The 19,325-nt window shown below is 43.7% G+C and overlaps 1 protein-coding gene across 1 annotated transcript; it reads right to left on the bottom strand.

The window, feature by feature from the left end:
- Positions 1-397: 397 nt before the first annotated feature.
- Positions 398-18,585, bottom strand: ETNPPL (ethanolamine-phosphate phospho-lyase). Its single transcript, XM_077300638.1, has 13 exons — positions 18,429-18,585; positions 15,930-16,048; positions 15,440-15,599; positions 14,324-14,398; positions 13,691-13,784; positions 11,857-11,973; positions 9,751-9,833; positions 8,742-8,967; positions 7,175-7,329; positions 5,761-5,850; positions 4,515-4,645; positions 3,222-3,289; positions 398-2,771 (listed from the first exon to the last, which is right to left on the bottom strand). Exons 1-13 carry the CDS (start codon positions 18,482-18,484, stop codon positions 2,646-2,648), a joined length of 1,500 nt encoding a protein of 499 aa, XP_077156753.1. The 5' UTR covers positions 18,485-18,585; the 3' UTR covers positions 398-2,645.
- Between the last annotated feature and the right edge of the window lie 740 nt (positions 18,586-19,325).

Genomic DNA, 19,325 nt, shown 5'->3' with positions numbered 1-19,325 from the left:
CAGTCTCACCTTGCTTATATTGATTTCTAGAAACTGAAATGAAGTAATGGGCTTTTCTACTAGTAATATAATAATACTGAACAATACAGAACTTATGCAGTGTGTTTTTTTGTATAATAAGCATGTGACCAAACATCTTGATTAGACTGCTGACTCATTATTCTGCCTAAGCTGAATTTGCCAATGCTCAGCAGTACATGATTGCCAAAATGACCTCCAGCCTGTGACTCAGCTACCAAACAACTGGATTCTCTTAGAAACTTATGCCCACAGATAGGAACCATCGAAATGTATTGCTAAGCCTCATTTGTTGTACGTGGAGATAAAGGTCAAGGAATGCAACCATTCCAAGTAATTATTATAAAGAAAGTAAATTATTCATTTGAAAACACAAAGATTCACAAGTTAAAATAGCCTTTATTCTTTGGAAAAACAAATGTCTATTGGTAAATGAAAAACTTAAAGAAGGCAGATGCCATTAAAGTAAGACTGTTTCTGCACAGAGGGATAAAACACACACGGTCTCCTGCTTGCAAATGTGGGATGGTAAACCTCGTGTCTGCAGCCTTCCTCACGGGAGACCCCTCCTACTTTTTCCCTCTGCCCTATTGCGGCTTTTTGCCTCTCGACGAGGCTGCGAAGGAAAACAAACTGAACTCCCCACCCTGCTCCTTGGCTTGCCAATCACAGCAGGCCACCAATCACAGCATAGCAGTTCTCTTGTGGGCTGAAACTTTCTTCCACTCTAAGACCCGATTTTTTTAAAGGCACAACACAGACACATTTTTAATAAAAATCAACACTTTCATGTTGCTATGGATAAATGCCAGAACAATGCAGCATCCCCCCTTTTTAGGATTCATGTTCTTTTGGACTTTATGTCTGGGTGGATTTATGAGATGCTGAACATGGTCCCTTGAGCCCAAAAAGTCATTTTGTGTAAATGGTTGGCTTAAAAACAAAGTGCTCAGACCCCTGTATGATCGGTAGAAGGCTGCTCAATCACCCGCCCCCACTTCCCAGCTGATTTCCCACCTCCAGAAAACAGAAATGGGGCTGTGTTTTGCCTGCCTGATCCCAAAAAGACTGTGGACACTTTACAGAAGATTTTATTTTACCTTTGAGAATGTAGCTTTGCAGTCACACTGCAACACAGACCGTGCCATTAAAAGGGAAAAAAATGACTCAGAGCAGGAAATGGAGAGGGGAAGGTGGGTGCAAGGGAGGGACAATGCAGCGGAGACTATAGTGTCTTCCCCACTCCTTATGGGCTTGCCTCTGGTTGCTCACCAATGGGATGCAAGATAAAAAGTGGCAAATCTACTTTTTGCAATTTCCCTCATCTCGAGGAAAATCTGGGCAAAACGTGAGCCAGCCCCTGGACAGCCTTGGGATGCAGGCTACATCTTGTGGAACGAGCTGTAAAACCCGCTAACAACCAGAGGCTGTCCAGGGGCAGATTCCTTGTTCAGAAACAGTAACAATTCCCAAACATATAAAATTAGAAAGCATGTCGTCAAAACATAGGAGTTAATATTATACAATCAACAATACAAAAAAGTTCAGTGGTCAGTACAAAACATATCCCATTAAGTGGCTGTGTGTGTGTTATCTGAACGATGATATTATCTGGCACACGGATGGTGTTGAGGGGACCACAGTACCATTCCACAGAAAGGGAAGTGTGTAGGCAGCCCTTCCCAAAACAGAGGCTGCAGCTGCTGATGTGCTCCCTATTGACAGGAGACGGAAAGGCCTGGCTTCATTCCCCTGTTCTGCTAGAAAGCTGATTGGTGGGAGTGCATTTTTTAAAAGCTACCCGCCAATGGCTGCCCCAGTCACATTCTGCTGAACTGAAGCCAATCAGTTTTTAACCAGGGCTCTTTTACTTGAGCCCTGGCATGAATGTTTAATGATGTCAAAACATTGTTTAATAATATAATACAATTATCCATTAAAACGTGGAAAATAATTCACATCTCAATATTGTATATTGAGGGTTCAGAAGATGACAGATCAGTCAAAATCTCTGTTAGGCATCACTGGCAGAAGATTAAATAATATTTATACTACAGCCTTAGAGCATCATCCTTGAAGTTCAGATAATATGTGAATCAGTTCTTGTCATATGTTCATTACATGATTCTCTCTCTCTCTCTCTCACACACACACATGCACAAACTCCCCTTAAGTGTGTGTCAAGTCTCGACAATGAAAGTGGTATATAAATATCCTATTGCATGTAACATATTGTCATCCCTTCGGTGTAGGATTGCAGCCCAGTACTCTGATCCAGCTCTGTGGATTGCTGGCTATTTGAATATACCTCATAGGGTGCAGATAAATGGAATTCTCACTTTACAGAGACTTACATCCCAGGATATACCTCGATGAACAATCCATTATGTCCTCATTCTCTGATTCAGCAAGAGAGAGGCCCACACAAATATGCTTATGTATGCAGATCTCACTAGCTGAACCAGGATACGAGAGGTCTGTTAGGATATCACATTGGGTCTGGCCCTGAATAATCAAGCAGCTGGACAGAAGACATGTACAAAAGAAGTATTGCAGACTTCCATTCATCTGCGAAATATCCCTGGCCATACACTGGTATTCCTGTCTTAAAAATAATGTCCCACTCTTCATGTCCTTATCCTTTTGCAAGGCACTGTGTGGCTTTCGGCACCAAACCCATTTCCTTGCCTGCAGGCACTTCCACTGATATGGCTGGTGCTCTCACAGAGCTGAGCGCTTCCTTCCTTAGGCACCTGCAGCAAACAGAGAACTCTACTGAGTAAACAAGCAAAACTGGCATCAGCAGATATTAAAGGCATTATACATATATACGTGAAACAGCCTTACACTGAATCAGACTATTTGTCCATCAAGGTAAGTATTGTCTACTCAGGCTGGGAGCAACTCCCCAGGGTCTCAGGTGGAGGTCTTTCAAAGCACCTACTATCTGATCCTTAATTGGAAATGACAGGAATTGGACCTGTGACCTTCTGCATGCCAAGCAAATGCTCTGCCACTGAACTGTGACCCCTCCTGGGTCACTGGGACATGACACAACCGTATCTCACCTTAAAACCCTGAAGTAGCTCATTAATTTATGAACAACAAGGAGAGGGTCAGGAGGTTTCATCTTTTTGACTCTGACACAGTCATTATGTAGTCCCCCCCTCAAATATTGTCACAGACATAAACCTCAAACTTACTTTTCTTTTGTGTTTTGTGGTTGTAGGTAGTCCGTCTTTGGCCCTGATTCCAGTTCCTTCTTCTAGATCTATAACACACACACAAACCCAAAATCAAACAGGTTTTCCTTCCCTATATATGGTTTTAAGTAGTGGTGCATTGTACTAGCAATGGTAGATTAATTCCATTAGAACTTCTTTTCAAACATACTTTGCTTTAGCACAAAACCTTAATAAAGAGCTCCTCTGGGCATTGTATTTAATGAGAATATAAGAACTGCCTTTCTAGATAGGTCCAAGGCTCACCTAGTCCAGTAATATCCCTCAACAGTGTCTAGGAAGCACACAGGCTTTCCATAAGAATGCCAGCTATGCAGTTGTGTGTGTTCACCTCGCCTGGGGAAGGTGCTTGTCACACTAATAAGACCATTTCCGCACTGGGAATTTCGTTGCCCTGGCCCCTGGGCAGGAGCATAAATCCAGGGCAGGCAAGGTGCTCCAGACTAAATGCTCCCCCATGTGGGAGCAGGAAGAGTCGGGGCAACCTGTCCCAGTTCAAACTTCAGACTGCAGCCCAGCACAAAGTCTCCAGTGTGGAAACAGTTTTAAATGTACTTAAATCCTGAGCAGCTGATGGATCTCGACCCATTCCTTCATCAGTTCTCCCTCCACCTTCCTCTCTCTTTTGCTCTGTTTGTGTGTGTGTGTGTGTGTGGGAGAGGGGAGGCAAAATTAGATCCAATTTGGGTAACAGCTTTGTAAATGAATAATAGGAGTGGCTTGAGGTTGGATGCTTTGACTCCCTTCTGCTAACTTGGATCCTATGAGTCCATTCCACCCAGATGTCCTCTAATGGAGAAAGCCATTAAAAAAGGTCTTTTGTTCATTGGGAAAAGTTGGAGGAAGTCTTTCTTTACTGAAGGATGACTGGGGCCAAACAAATTGTGACTGTGTCCCCAAGTGGTGCCATTTTAGATCCTGGGCTTTAAAAACAACTTTTTAAAAATGCTGCAAGGCCTGATCCAGCTGGAGATCTCATCCGAATGAGGTTCTCCTGTCTCTCTCTTCCTCACTGCCATTTCAGCTCTTGAAAATGGAGATGAGTGGGGTGGCTGCAGCCCCTCTTCCCTCCTGTGCCACAATTCCCAACAGGATCAGGTCCCCCTCATTATTTTTACAGTAACAAAAAAGGGGGGAGGGTCTAAAATGGCATCAGATCCCTGTGGCAGAAATTGGGGATGCAGTGTCATTTTGTTGGCCATCTTGGAGGAATGCCATCAGATCCAAGCCTTAAAGTCCAACAAAGAGGCTTACCTGTGAGGAGATTATCAATCTGATCGACCACAAACTTTGCATCTTCCTTAGAGAAGCACATAGGTGGCTTAAATTTCAAGATGTTTCTATGAGGCCCATCAGCGCTCAAAAGAATCTTCCGTTCTTTCAACCTGGTTAGCAGGAAGACAGAAAAGCCCATCTACTTTGGAAAGCAGACACTAGGATATGCACAGATGTGAAGTTATATGACAGCAGTCTGCATAATGCTATGTTTTGTGAGCAAATATGTGTACTTTTTGATAAGGACTTTGGTATGGATTAACTGAAAGTTCCCAGTTTTCAGTCAGGGCATGTTCTTAAGGGTTTGATACATTTTTTAAATGGCATGGTCAACATTTCCTTGGTTTGATATGTTACATGCTGGAATCATAGCCATATGGAAGGGCGGTATAAACATCTAAATAAATAAATAAATAATTATATCAAATAAATCATCCATAATCAGCAAAAACATGTATTTACCTACAGTAGATAAGCCCAAAAATCACTAAAACAGTAAGCCATATCCTTCTGGATACTCGCATACCATACATGAAGCTTACCTTTTGCCAATGTGGCTTTTGCATATTCCAAAATGACTGACTACACATACTGCACTGAGACATCTCATGTAACCATGGTGAAGGAAAGAGTGTACAAACCTTGGCTTGTTGCCAGGGTCTCACGTTTCCCCTCCCATCTCCTCTCTTCTCCTTCTCACATTAAGAATGTCACTTAAACATTAACTCTGGTTACCTGTGACCTACAGATGCATTTCTCCACAAATGAGCAAGAGTTAGCATTCCCCATCATTAACTGAGATCTTCAACCACAGTGTAATTTAAGTACAGAATCCATGTTGGTGGAGGGAAAACTAACTCTAGTTAACCTGGATGCATACATTTATTATGGTTAACCAGAGTTAACTTTTAACCATGATTCTTGGAGGAAAAGAGAACACACACTTGTGCAACCAACAACAAGCCGGGTTCATTCACATTGTCCTTAAACATGGCCACTTGTGACTTCTTCATGCAACCATAGCCTAAAACTGGGATTCGAAAATCTATGTCAATAATTCCTTGGTAAAGGTAATTAAATGGGAGAGCCACAGTGGCATCTTAAATGACAGCCCCCTGCTTGGCCATGAATTCAGCATAATTCAGCATAGAGAGTTCCATCTTGGTAGATGGTAAAGACTAGCCAACACAAAAGATGTTGAATGTAAGGGGCACAAGATATTTACTTGTAGATGATATGTTGAGCTTCAGCAGTGGCTGGAGTCCTCTTCTGCCGGTCCTTCACTAGATCTACTCCAACAAACAAACCAACTCCTCTAGAATACAAAGGGAGAATACAGTGAGATCAGCAACCCTCAAACATCACTGCGACAAACTGTTCTAAGACATAAAGCAAAATACAAGCAAATGCTACATTTATCCCCTAGAGCAAGGGTAGTCAAACCTGTGGTCCTCCAGATGTCCATGGACTCCAATTCCCATGAGCCCCTGCCAGCATTTGCTGGCAGGGGCTCATGGGAATTGTAGTCCATGGACATCTGGAGGACCACAGGTTGACTACCCCTGCCCTAGAATATTTTTAAGTACTGGCCTAATTCTTACTGAGTCCATGACATTACAATGCTTCCTCAAAAAAAAAGAAAGACAAGCTTTCATATAGAAAGGTATATATTAAGGGGGAAAGTTTCTGGCCTAGCTTCTTCCTTGACATGTTATTTTTCTGGGACCAAAGGAGCACACTGTCAACTGGGCCCCACCTACAGCTTAAAAGGATACAGCCTTCATATAGGATGACATACATAAAGAAAACTGTATGTTATGTGCTGTCAAGTTGCTTCTAACTTATGGCAACTCCAAAACATCCTGTCATTCACAGTCCAGGCCTCCTTGACTGAATCAATCCATCTCATGTTGGTCTTTCTCTTTCCCCACTGCCTTCAACTTTTCCCAGCATTATTGGGGGGTTTTCAACAAGTACAAAAACTAGGCCTAAGAAGAGCAATTTATGCAGCTATAAACTCATTTTTGACCACCAAATAAAGGCAAGCTCCATTGCAATATGTGCATTAAATGACTTTGCTAGGGATACTAGGTCAGTAACAGGCTTTGTAAAAACTTGTGAATACTTGAAAAAATACAGAATGCATATCATTATGCTTGTTCAACACAGTTCATTACTAGAGAGCGTCTCTACATACATGCCTTGTTTACTTACAGGACTGCAGAAAAAGGAGTTGGTAACATAGTTGTGTGGTTTGGGCCAGAGTGGTATTGCAGGTTATGTGTGGGACTAAGACCAGAGAGCCGCAGGTTCAAACCCCACTAGCACCACAGAGTGCACCGGTGAATTCTGGGTCAACCATTCTCTCAACTTAACAGGGTTGTTTGAGGACAGAATATAGGCTCTGTGGGTTAGCATTTGGATGGGAAATCTCCAAGGAAATCCAGTACTGCTATGCAGAGCCAGCAATGGCAAATCACCTCTGCATGTCTCTTGCTTCAAAAAAACGCATAGGGTTGCGATAAATTGGCTCTGACTTCATGGCCCTTTCTACCACCACGGTTCAAAACAGATATTTAGAAGCCTGTGTGCACCCAAGGTCATTCTTCCTTCAGGCTGTTCTGAATCATTCTTCCTACCTGACATCTCCCACCAGTGGGTGTTTTTCCTTTTGTTCCTGCAGTAGCCCAGTGAGGTAATTTCCAACATCTGTGGCATTTCTTCGGAGATCTTCTTTTTCTATTATATCCAGTACAGCCAAGCCAATTGCACAGGACACTGGATTGCCTCCGAACTGCAAGAAAGAATGGGTAAGAAAACAGAATTGTTTTTTCAATGATCTTAACTCAGAGAATTTTTATGCAAGCCGTGAACACAACAGGGCTTAATGGTTGTCTTTTCCAGGCACTCAATAAATTTAATCTGGCACAAAATTACCACTTGTGTTATAGAAAATGTAAGAAGAAGACCAAGGTAGCTGCTCGTGTTAAGTCAAACATATTGTATCCCTGATTAGTATGTTTCTGCTTGTGCAAGATCTTGTGCAACTGGCATCTAGGTACTACAGTGGAGAAAATAGCTAGGTCCTACAGAAGATCTTGTGCAAGAAGAACTTCATTAAGTCTCTTAAGGTTTCCCCTTGAACATCACTTTATCCAAGCACATTGATTTCCCCCCCTATACAATTCCCTTCCCTTCCACCACTACTAGATTAGGGAAACCAAGTTTTCTTCCCTACTATAACCAGGCTTGTACATAGCTTTCATTCACTCTGTTGTTGAGTTTCAGAAGACAGCCCCCCGCCCAAAAAAAAAACTTTCCATAGTTTGATACAACTTCTATTCATGCAAATAATCTTGAAGCACACTAGAAAGACAGAACAGGTTGGATCCAATGAGTCCCATCCATGAAGGAAGACTTAGTGGAAGGGAATCATCAAATGTGTTCCAATATTATTTGCCTAAATTCTACTATCAGATCTTCATTTGGGAATAAAAGCTTTGTAACTCTAAAAAGAGACTTCATCTTCATTATTTAATCTATAGCAGCAACACAGAATCATAGAATCATAGAGTTGGAAGGGACCATACAGGCCATCTAGTCCAACCCCCTGCTCAATGCAGGATCAGCCCAAAGCATCTTAAAGCATCCAAGAAAATTGTGTATCCAACCTTTGCCTGAAGACTGCCAGTGAGGGGGAGCTCACCACCTCCTTAGGCAGCCTATTCCACTGCTGAACTACTCTGACTGTGAATTTTTTCCCCTGATATCTAGCCTATATCGTTGTACTTGTAGTTTAAACCCATTACTGCGTGTCCTTTCCTCTGCAGCCAACGGGAACAGCATCCTGCCCTCCTCCAAATGACAACATTTCAAATACTTAAAGTATTTGAAAGTACATCATTTGCACCTTTCTAAGCAGAACTGCGCCCTTATAAATCCACTGACTTCAATGGGTAAGAAGAATGGATTGTTAAATCTCTAGACTCATGGATATTTCCTGCAGAACATGTAGGTTTGCTCTGGTGAAAAGCATTACGTTTTTAGTAGGTATCAGGGGATATGAAATGTCTTTCTGTGGTGATCTCTGATGATTCACACACACATAAAAGTCAATGAGATCGATATCTGTGCAAACTAGCTCTTAATCTAGACTTCTACTACCATTTCATGGAGTATTATGGGAATATTAGAAGAGGCACTCACAGTATTGAAGTATTCCAACCCGGAGGCACCAAAGGCTTCAGCGATCGGTCTCGTTGTCACTACACAAGACATTGGATGGCCATTGCCAATTGGCTTTCCCATGGTGACAATGTCAGGCACGAAATCTTCTCCTTGTAGCTGGAATCCCCAGAAATGTTTCCCAACTCGACCGAAACCAACCTGGACTTCGTCCGCTATGAACACACCACCTGCTTTGTGGACAGTTCTGGAAATATAAAGGAAAGATCCAGATCCCTCACTGTGTCCTTTCTCATTTCAGCAGAAAGCCAAAAATAAAAATAAAAAAGCCAAAAATACACAAACAGGCAATACATGGAGTCCCAACTCCTCCCACAGTCCTTGCCGGGCTTTATTTATATTGTTATAAATGGGAAAGTTAGCATTTTAACCTCAGATTAACTCTCCTGTATTCTGAAGTGATACAACGTTAGGAGAATTTCAGAGGTTATTTGTTTTGGTCTGCAGTAGAACAGCTACATTTGAATCCAGTAGCAACTTAGGGACCTGACAAAAGGAGCTTTGACTTTCAAAAGCTCATCCCTGAAGATCTTGTTGATCTCTATGTTGTTACTGGACTTAATCTAGCAGCACTAGGACACTATACTGTGTGTGTGTTTTTTTAAAAGGCATGATCAGCTCCCGGTCAGTGTGCAATAAGAAACCAGGGTGTTCATTGCATATTTGGACTTCTTCAGATGACCCAGTTCCACATGTATGACTCTGGAACTGGATTGAATTGCATGCCAAAAGTCCACTATTAGACAGGCTACTCTTTCGTTATTAGCCGATCTATATTTAATAAACAAATACACTTAAAACTAACAGCCGCTTAATATTTCAGTCAACACAGCTGAAAGGGAAAACATCTGTTTCCAGATCAGTATAACAGGCCTGTCGCTTTAGACTTTTCCTGTACCTCATGAACTGACTGAAACTTTCCCTGTGATCTAAACCGCTATTATTAGCCTCTTCCGAGTGCTGTACATACTCTGCCACTTGCTGGAAGTAGCCTGCAGGTGGAATTACTTGGCCTCCGCAACTCTGCATGGACTCAGCAATAAAGGCGGCAATCTAAGTAAGAGAAGATGATATCAGAACAGTGGTCCTCCTCCCCCTGCTGTGCAAATGAGGCAGCACTTACAGGCAAGAATCCTTTAAGAACAGGGGATACAGAACAACTGGGGTGGGCAGCTGTTATGTATCTTCCAACAGCTATTGCAAACAAACAAACAAAAAGGTCAGGGGTACCCAATTCTTCAGTGTTGGGTCAAGTGCCCAGTTTAAGACTAGTGATTGTTAGTGTAAGACCCCTTATATGTCCAAACCATGTTCTAAGATCAAAGGTATGTAAATCTCCACTTTGCTCAAAATGCCCGTGCAGAAGAGAAATGAGATCTGCTTCTAGTTCACCTGACAGGCAAGAAGGTTAAATTGCTTCAGTGGATTACTATTACAATCGTTCACATGTTGATCTTTTAATTGGCAACACACTTCACATTCTTGACTTGTTTCACCCTACTTGCGATTCTGTGGTAGCGGATGTACGCTCACCTTTATTTTAGGCAAAAAGGATAAAGAAAAGGAAAGCTAGGACTTTTAAGACATTCTGAGTCGTACTTTGGGCACCCCTGCATGACAAAACAACTATATACCGTACAAAGCAAAGCACTCATTGAAAGAAAGAGCCTACAGCTGAAGAGATCCCTGTTGCTAGGAGTGAAAACAAAATTAAATATTATTTTGAAACAGGAACTGATACCACACAGCAGAGAAACTGAAACATGAAGCTTACATTTTCCTCTCAGCAATATGCCTTTGTCCTCCCCCAAGTCTGCCTGGAGGGTCAGCCCCAAAGTGTTACTTAACAGGCTGCCTCCCACATTGTCTCTGCAACCCTCCCTGTGCATCAGCAGAATCCACAGGAGCTGAGCAGCACGGTCTTCCTGGAAAGAAGCGAACCCTACATTCGAGGAGGGTATACTACAGCCAAACAGTAGGAGGCTCCCAAAAGTTTGTGAAACGTTAGCAACTTGTCCTGCCACAGGTCTATGGCACCAAAACCTATGAAGAAAGGTATGCAAGAGGGGGGAGGAACAGAAGAAGGGAGAAAAATAGAAACTGACCGTTAGTTATGTTTTAATCTCAGTGAGGGACTAAAGACAGGTGGTGGACTCCTTTGGACTTTAAGGTACGGGTGGACTTTTTTTTCCCTTTGAACTTTAAGGAGAGGGGTAGAATCTTTTTTGAAAAAAATAGTGCAACATCTTAAAATTTGACCATCCATGAGAGCTGCATACGCACCAAAAATGATGACCATGCCTATGTTATTACTGACATCACCATCTATATTTTTAGCTAGTATCTCTTTTGCTTACTGGTATGTGAATTCCCTGGAGCACTGGACTCATTTCCTGCAGAAAGGTAACACTCTCAACAAATCAAAAATAATTAATCTTTGCATGAATTATATATATTAAAGTCTTTCACTTCACATCCCTTGGGAGTAATGAATGACATTTATCCCTATCTGACAAACATATTTTCAGACCAACTGTGATATGTCCTGGGAGCATGGTCTATTGCATAAAGAGAGTCTTGTTTTTGAATCAACTTGGTTAGGATTGTTCCTTTACAGTCACATCTCCTGGGGTTCATGTATCCACCAGACCACCCAGGTTTTATGTAACTTTGCTTATCAATGGGGAAAACAAGAAATGAAGATGTCAAGTTTTTAATATATTCTTCCTCCTATGTGAGCTGAAAGACATTTTTACCATGGTAGCAGAGGCCATACGCATCTTTCATGGATGTCAATAGGTTTCTGATAGGCTCCTGATGCCAAATAGAAATGAAGCCTTAGATTTATTCATTTGTCCTCTTCACACATATTCTTTGTACCAGAGCTTAAGGGATTTATGAATGTGAATTAAACAGGAAAGGAAGGAAGTGCCTTAAAATCCAAGAATCCAATAAAAATGAAGGAAATTTCAATTATATCAAGCAGTTGAGTTCCCCTTCTAGGCAGAGGCATTTTTTTTTCAGGAAAAAAAAATGGGATCGACTCTCAGGCTTCCCTGCTGTTTGCAATACATACCTTGCGGCCGTTCTTCTGAGCCTCTTCAATAATTTTTTTCACATCATCAGCATAAGCACTTGCTGGATCTTGATGGTCCTCCCTGTACTTTCCTCTGTATATATCTGGAGACGGAGCCTAAAAAAGTGCACATGAATATATGAAACTGCCTCATACTCAATCAGAATTTTGGCCCCTCAAAATCAATATTCACTGCAGACTGGAAACATCATTCCAGGGTCCCAGGTAGAGGCCTGCAATTTGATCCTTTTATCTGGAGAAGCTGTGGCATGCCAAGCAGATGCTCCACCACTAAGCCAAGGTCCCCGTCCAGTAACAAGAATCCATTTCAGAGCTATGAAATCCTGGGCTATCCTTTAAAACCACTTGATGTTTCTAAAATATAAAACGTACTTTCCACATCAATCTTGCCACAGCAAGTTAATACCCAAATTGTGCAGTATAGAAAAGGAAAAGTCCTAATTTTTTAAACATTTGTTGCTCAGATTACATGATAGGTTTGGAGACCTTCTCACAAATCTGTATGTGGCTTTTTCAAAGAGGTGGCATAGAGGAGATGCAATGATAAAACACAAAGGGCCATAATGACATACTGAGGTTTGTACAAGTTGGCTTAGTTCTGACATAACTGTAGTTTGTTGAACCAGCAGGTAAACAAGCTCTCCGCAGATGTTGGTGTCATAAATACACCTGTGCATAGATTTATTGACCAAAGGGTTGAAATCAGTAGGCCAGCAAAGCCAGGAAATGCAACAGGTACAGGGTGTGATGTTGAGTTGGATGCGCCCAGCTTCATCATGCATTCTTGCCCAGTTCTCCTAATTGCTAGAGTTCTTATCACACATTGCTTTTGTTCTTGCAGGATGGTCAGCACAGCTTTTCTGGATGATCAAAGGAGTTCCTCTGGTCGCACCCAAGCTATTATTATGCAAGTTTCAAACATAATCAAGAACAGTACAGTGACTCTTCACAATAGCAATGTCTGGTGATAGCACAGTCTCCCTAGTTCTGCAACACTAATTAAGACTGAGGAAACCCTGGGAGAATGTGGCAGACACAAGAAACCATTATCATCAGCTACTCCTATTGTGAATGGTCACAGTACTTGATTACACTGGAATTTGATGTAATGAGATTCCTGTTTATTTCAGCTGTAACAGACTACCAAAGCCTTTAAGGTGACCGAAGGTTTTATTTTATTTTGCTACAATAGACACAACCACCCCTCTGCAATTGGGTGGGCGTAAGTTGCAGCTGACTTTTGGCAACCCCATATGGCTTTCAATGCAAGAGATGAACTGTTATGGTTTGTCACGGCCCGCTTCTGTGTCGTCACCCTGGACTTCCTTGGAGATCCCCATCCAATTGCTCACTAGAGCTGACCCTGCTAGGCTTCTGAGATTCGATGAACTTGGGCTAGCCTTGACCACCCTCTGCAATTACCCCTCCAGAAGCATTACAGGGTATTTCATGCATTTTTTCTCCCTGGCCAAAAATTTCTGTCTGCCACCCGAGTAGCCATGCCATGCAGCTGATCAAACATGCAAGATTATGTAGAATACAAATGAGTAGGAGGTAGCAATGGGGGCATGTTCAGGCCACCTTAGACTAGGTCTAGGCACACTTTGGCCATTCAGAACATTCTGCTGGCCAAGGAGCCTTGTAGAAATGGCCTCTATGTGTTTGCATCTAGGCCACACCCAAGGGGGGGCCTTAACTGCAGTTCAATAGGAATGCATGCAATAGCCCACTAAAAGCATTTATTTCGAGGGAGGAGTTGGTAGATGAATGGCCAACACACTAATAAATAAGATGAGAAATAAAAGATACTCACCACATGTATGAACTCTTTTTTGCCCTCTTTCCCCAGCTGATTAAATTTATATGGACTGATGTCAATCAAGGAAGTAACATGGCCATGATAAGCACTGAAATGGGAGATAACACAAAGTGAACCCGGGTTGTAAATCTTTCATGAAGTCTTCTGCTGCTAAACAACAACAGGTCAGTTTTGCACAGGTGAGAAAAACGAAATTTGACCTGAGGTGAAGCATTGATCATGATAGTTCAACTGAAACCTTGCATGTCAGCTTCCCAAATGCACTCTCCCTCCCTATTTCCTTTACATGGCAGACTCAAAATACATGTGTCCCAACAGCACATTTAGCTAGTGATCCCAATGTGCAAATATGCACATGCACACCTCCCTTAGACCCTCTGCTTAGGATGGCACTGTTAGATGCACAATGGGGATGTAGCCTCTGCTGAAGTACATGGGGACTCAAGTCTGAGTCCCTTAATCTAACTCCATGTGGAAGGTATTCAAACAAAAGAAGCTCCTCCTGGGAATGACAGCAAGGCTCAGAGTATCTGGCTATGACAAGTGCCTGGCTATGCTGTCCATTATCCATCTCTCCCATGTTCCTACCTGCTGGTCTCATCAATACCTTCAATCTTGCCTACTTACTGGTCAAGAGTAATCACATCTTGATGGCCGCTATACTGCCGGGCAAGGCGCAATGCCAAGTCATTGGCTTCAGACCTATAAAAGGACAAATTATTGTGTGAGGAGCACTAGAAGCAATTCCTAGAAACATTTTATACCACAGCTATAGGATTCTATTTGATTCAGAGCATCAACACTGAAGGACAGAATTCTCTAATGTTATATAAAACAATGAGCTGCTTCACATACTTGTACACACTCACACACATCTGAAACACGCTTCACAGCTTGGCCTCTGTGTATTATGCACATTGGTACATGCACTGAACTGTACCACATCTACAGTTTATATGTGGATTAAGGGGTTATGTTACATTCACTGCATGTAATAAAAACAACACATTTATGTAGGTATCCTCAGTTTCATTTGCAAGCTGAATGTGTGTTGGCCTTTTCTTACATGTACATGCAGATGTGTGTATATATATCTATACTGTGCTGTGTGAACAGGGCTTGTATATATTAAGGAGTGTGATCATATTCCTAGCTCATGTGTCTGTACATATATGCAAACATCTCCAATAAATTCTGCAAATGTACAAATCTACACGAAGACCCTCTGCATACACAAATAGGAAGGCTCCCAAACCTATACACGCACAGAAGCCTTGCTGCAAATGTTCAGCTATATGCATAGACTCTGGAGGCTGACCAGTAGTTTCAGTTCTGTTCTCCTGTCTGCATATAATAGCATTTTAATGCCTGAAGACTGCTCTTGTGGTTTCCATGCTGACATACACAGAAATGGGTAACTTTGGAATTATGTGTGCAGATGCAACCTTGCAGATTCTCAAGTAACAAAGTTTTCTGTGCCCAATAGAGCAGATACTCCTGCACACCATTTCTGTCAGTTGGACCAAAACCATCATGTTAACAAATGCAGAGCAGAAGGTGCTTTGATGGAGTTTGCATCCATAGGAGAGTTACAATTGCAATGCAAAGGCTGGCAAATTCCCTGCCAGCTGTTCTGGTTCACACGCCAAGTGTCTATAGTTATGCCACATGGAAAAACAACAACCGTTCCCTTAAATGCTATGCTGGGATGGATAATTGAAATGAAGAACCCCGAAGGCATACCCAGAGTTCACAAAGTAGCAAACAGAGAGCTCTTCTGGCAAGGTAGCGGTGAGACGCTTGGCATACTCCACGAGATTGTCATGAAGGAATCGAGAATTGGTGTTGAGCAACTCCATCTGTGCCACTGCTGCCTTGGTCACCTGTGGATGGCTGTGCCCCACTAAAAAGGACAGGAAAGGACATTTGTCATGGGATCCAGCAGAGAGATTCTGAAAACACACCAGCCAGCCAACACCCTAGCCCAGGGGTGGGCAAACTGTGGCCCTCCAGATGTCCATGGACTACAATTCCCATGAGCCCCTGCCAACATTCACTGTTGTTCCTTTTGCTGTTGTTGTAGATCCCCTGCATTTGCTGGGGACATCGGCTCCATGGATATCTGGAGGGCCACAGTTTGCCCACCCATGCCCTAGCCCATCGAAGCAGACTATAAGCTGAGCAGGTGCTTAAAAAACAAACACAAACGGACACCATATATTACAGTTCTTACCATGTGCTACATTGTTAATACAGTCCAAATATTTCTCTCCATTCTCATCGAACATGTACTGTCCACGAGCACTCAAAATCTTAATGGGGTCCTTAGCAAAGAAGACTTTGCATGATGGCCTGTAATACACAAAATTATATCAGTTCACTGCCCATCCATCAAATAGCTTCCCCTGGACAATTTGGTACTGTACTACCTGCACAGATAGAACACCTGAAGTGCAGCTGATTCAGTTCTGGCTCACAGGGCTTCCCCCACAAGAAAGCCCTGTTGATGTTCATGGAGCTTCTTCAGTGCCATTTTTCTTGGCACTGAAGCTTGCAACCCATTTTACACAAGGACGTTTGTGGCTTGATAACTTTACTAGTTGAAGGACAAAATTTGAGTCCAATGTCTGAGGAAGTGTGTGTGCACATTTAAACTCACACCTTGAATAAAATTTTGTTGGTCAAAGTTGTCATTGGACTCACATTTCATTCTGCTATTTCAGATCAACATGGCTAGCTGAAGGTTTGCATGTCAGAAACAAGCAGGGCATCTCAGAGAAAGTGTTTTTATCATTTGACCTCCACTCAAATATTACTTTGCAATGCAAACCGTTTTCATCGGTCTGGTTATCAACCCTGCAGCCTTAAGACCACTGGCATTCCTAGGCTTACCAGTCAGTAGCTCTGTTTAGGACTGCACTCTGAGTGATAAGACGGAAAGTTGAGTTTAGATTTCCACTGGTGGAAGGGAAGCAAAACTGTCATCGATTCCCCTCCTGCAGCAAGCCTCTAGCTCCCTCCTCATGTCTTTCACGAGCAGCATTTCATGGGACGTATGAGGCTGCAGTGAAGGGGGAAATCTCAACCTGAGTTTTCCTGTAGATCCAAGCTATGGACCAATGCAACCATGTGCAAACTGGACCAATTCCAGTCCAGTTGCTGGCCGCTGCCATTGTTACAGTATTTGCTGCAGCCCGTCCATTTGAAATTTAGGGACTGCCTTACACATGCACATGAAACTCTGTCAGATCACTGGTCTATAAAGGTGAGTATCAACTACTCAGACTGGCAGAGGCTCTTCAAGGTCTCAGGTCCTTCACATCACCTACTGCCTGGGCCCTTTTTACTGGAGATGCCAGGGATTGAACCTGGGACCTTCTGCATGCAAAGCAAGGTCTTTTCCACTGAGCTACAGCATCTTTCCTCACACTAAGGACATCACCTTAATCTGAGTCTACACTCAGCTCAAAAGTGTAAAAGGATTAAACAATATAGTTCTCCTGGGCATGTGCAGAATGTCATTTCCTCACTATTAAAAACTCAGTCAGAAAGGCTGAGGAGTATTAATCAAGCCACTGTTTGCAATGTGTGTGCCAAGGGAGCCAAAATAACATTTGCGGCCAGGCTGAAATGGCCCAGACCAGAACAACAAGTTTTAGAGTTGTGCAGAACTCTTTCTCCTCTGCAGGCACGGTTTATATAACCAGCCAGCGTTGACTTAATTATGCAAGGCTTGTGAATAGTGTCCTCCTGACAGTTATATAATCTCGCATGCCAACAGTCGCACCCAACTCTTAGCATGGTCAGTCTAAAGCCAGGCTCAGCATATGCAACTCTGGATCATTGGCTACACTTGTCTAAATTCCCTTAGGAAGGTCAGATAAGGACACAGCTGTCCTATGTGGAAAGGCAGAGAGAAGTCTGACTGCCAAATGGTCCTCCCATTTCAAAGGCTGGGCACATCACAGAAACCCCAGAGAATAGCCAGAGCTTCATCCGATGGATTCTAAATGTCTTGGAAAGTATTAGGGGTGGTGGTGGTTTCATAACAAGCTTAATCGTTTTGCTTTTTTGAGAGAGAGAGAGAGAGGGAAAGAGAGAAGTAGACATAACAATTTTAAATCTAATTAAGTCAGCCGATTCAGAAGGCTAAAACTCTGCTTGCTTTTGGGGAACCTTTAAAAAGCATTAATAAAAACATTTCAGCGCTGTGCATTTAAGCTTAAAACCAAAGGAAGCCAAGTTCAGCACTTCTGCAACCGCATGCATACCGCCCGACTTTTTTGACTGCAAAGGGAGAAATTCAAAAATGGGAAAAAAAGTCCTTGTTTGTAATAGTCCTTTGTTATAGGGCCATTCACAAAATAAGACAGCTCAGCAGGGTTGTTTTTTTTTTTTTACCCATTCTGTAAGGAACTGTTGAGTATGGAAGCATAGAATATGTCCGCTTATTTCTGGAGCGGGAGTTTGAGCGCCCAAGTCGTGAGGACTCCCCTGTCTCATCCCTGCCAGCTCGACCGGAGCCCAGAGCCACCTCTCTGCCCAGCGCGGCTGCCTGCCCCACTTGCGCTCTCTGCCCTGCCCGGGGTGCAGGAGGTCCCCCGCCGCAGGTTGCCTTCTGCAGCCGCTGCAGCCCGTCCGCGCTGGCCGGACTCGCGGGGAAAGGTCCCGGGGCCACCGCGGGGCTTCCCGGGCTCCGATCGCTGCGCTCAGCCCCGCGCGCCTGCCTCACCCGATGTGCTTCTTCCGCAGCTCCACGGTCTCCGCCTTGCTGTACATCTCCGCCATGCGGCCGCTCCGTCTGCCGGGCTGCAGCACGCGGGGATCGCGCTGGGCTGGCGGCGGGAAGGGCCATCGCCCTTTTATCCCGGGCCCGGCTCCGGCCACCTGCCAAGCCCCGCCTCTCCCCCGCCAAGTCTGGGGGGGGGGGGGGCTGGCAAACCCGCCCGCGCCCGCCTCCTGGCGCCAGGCTGCGCCGCCGGGGACAAACCCGAGGTAGGAGTCCCGGGCTCGCCCTCCGCGCGTGTTAGGCCGGGCTAAGCCAACACCAGTGCGGCAGAAGAACTCTCAAGCCTGGCTGGCAGGTAGGCAAGTTCCCCACCAGCAAGGACCGACGAGATTGCCTCTGCTGTCGATCAAAGGTTGAGCCCAATGGCACCTTTAAGGCCAGGCACGTTTCGTTCTGGGGAGACGCTTCCCTGGGCATCGGGATTAAGCTTGGTTGCTGGACTCAAAGTTTGTTCTGTTGCCAACAGGGCTTCCCAGCAGAACCCCCTCTCTTCTGTAAAGCCACACAGGACCTCTCTGAAAGTCGGAATTTTGACAGGTGCTGTTTATATACAAGGCTGAAAAGCCGTATCTGCCCAACATTTCCTGTAAAAGAGGTTTTCTCTAGCTGCTCCTCCACGGAGAACAGGATGGCATTTTCACCAACTCCACTCATCATTACAACAGACCTGAGGGATAAGGTGGGCTGAGAGAGAACCAGCAGCCCAAGATCATGCAGAGAGCTTCTATAGCCGGCTGGGGATTTGAACCTGGGTCTGAGGGATTCTTGTCAGACACTCCAACCCATATGTCCGTTTCCATCTGTCCGTAACATTTTGCTTCCTTGAAGCTGCTATCCTGC

Source organism: Paroedura picta, chromosome 10 (assembly GCF_049243985.1).
Source record: "Paroedura picta isolate Pp20150507F chromosome 10, Ppicta_v3.0, whole genome shotgun sequence".
Lineage (NCBI taxonomy): Eukaryota > Metazoa > Chordata > Lepidosauria > Squamata > Gekkonidae > Paroedura > Paroedura picta.
This window is presented reverse-complemented; position numbering and strand designations above follow the sequence as displayed.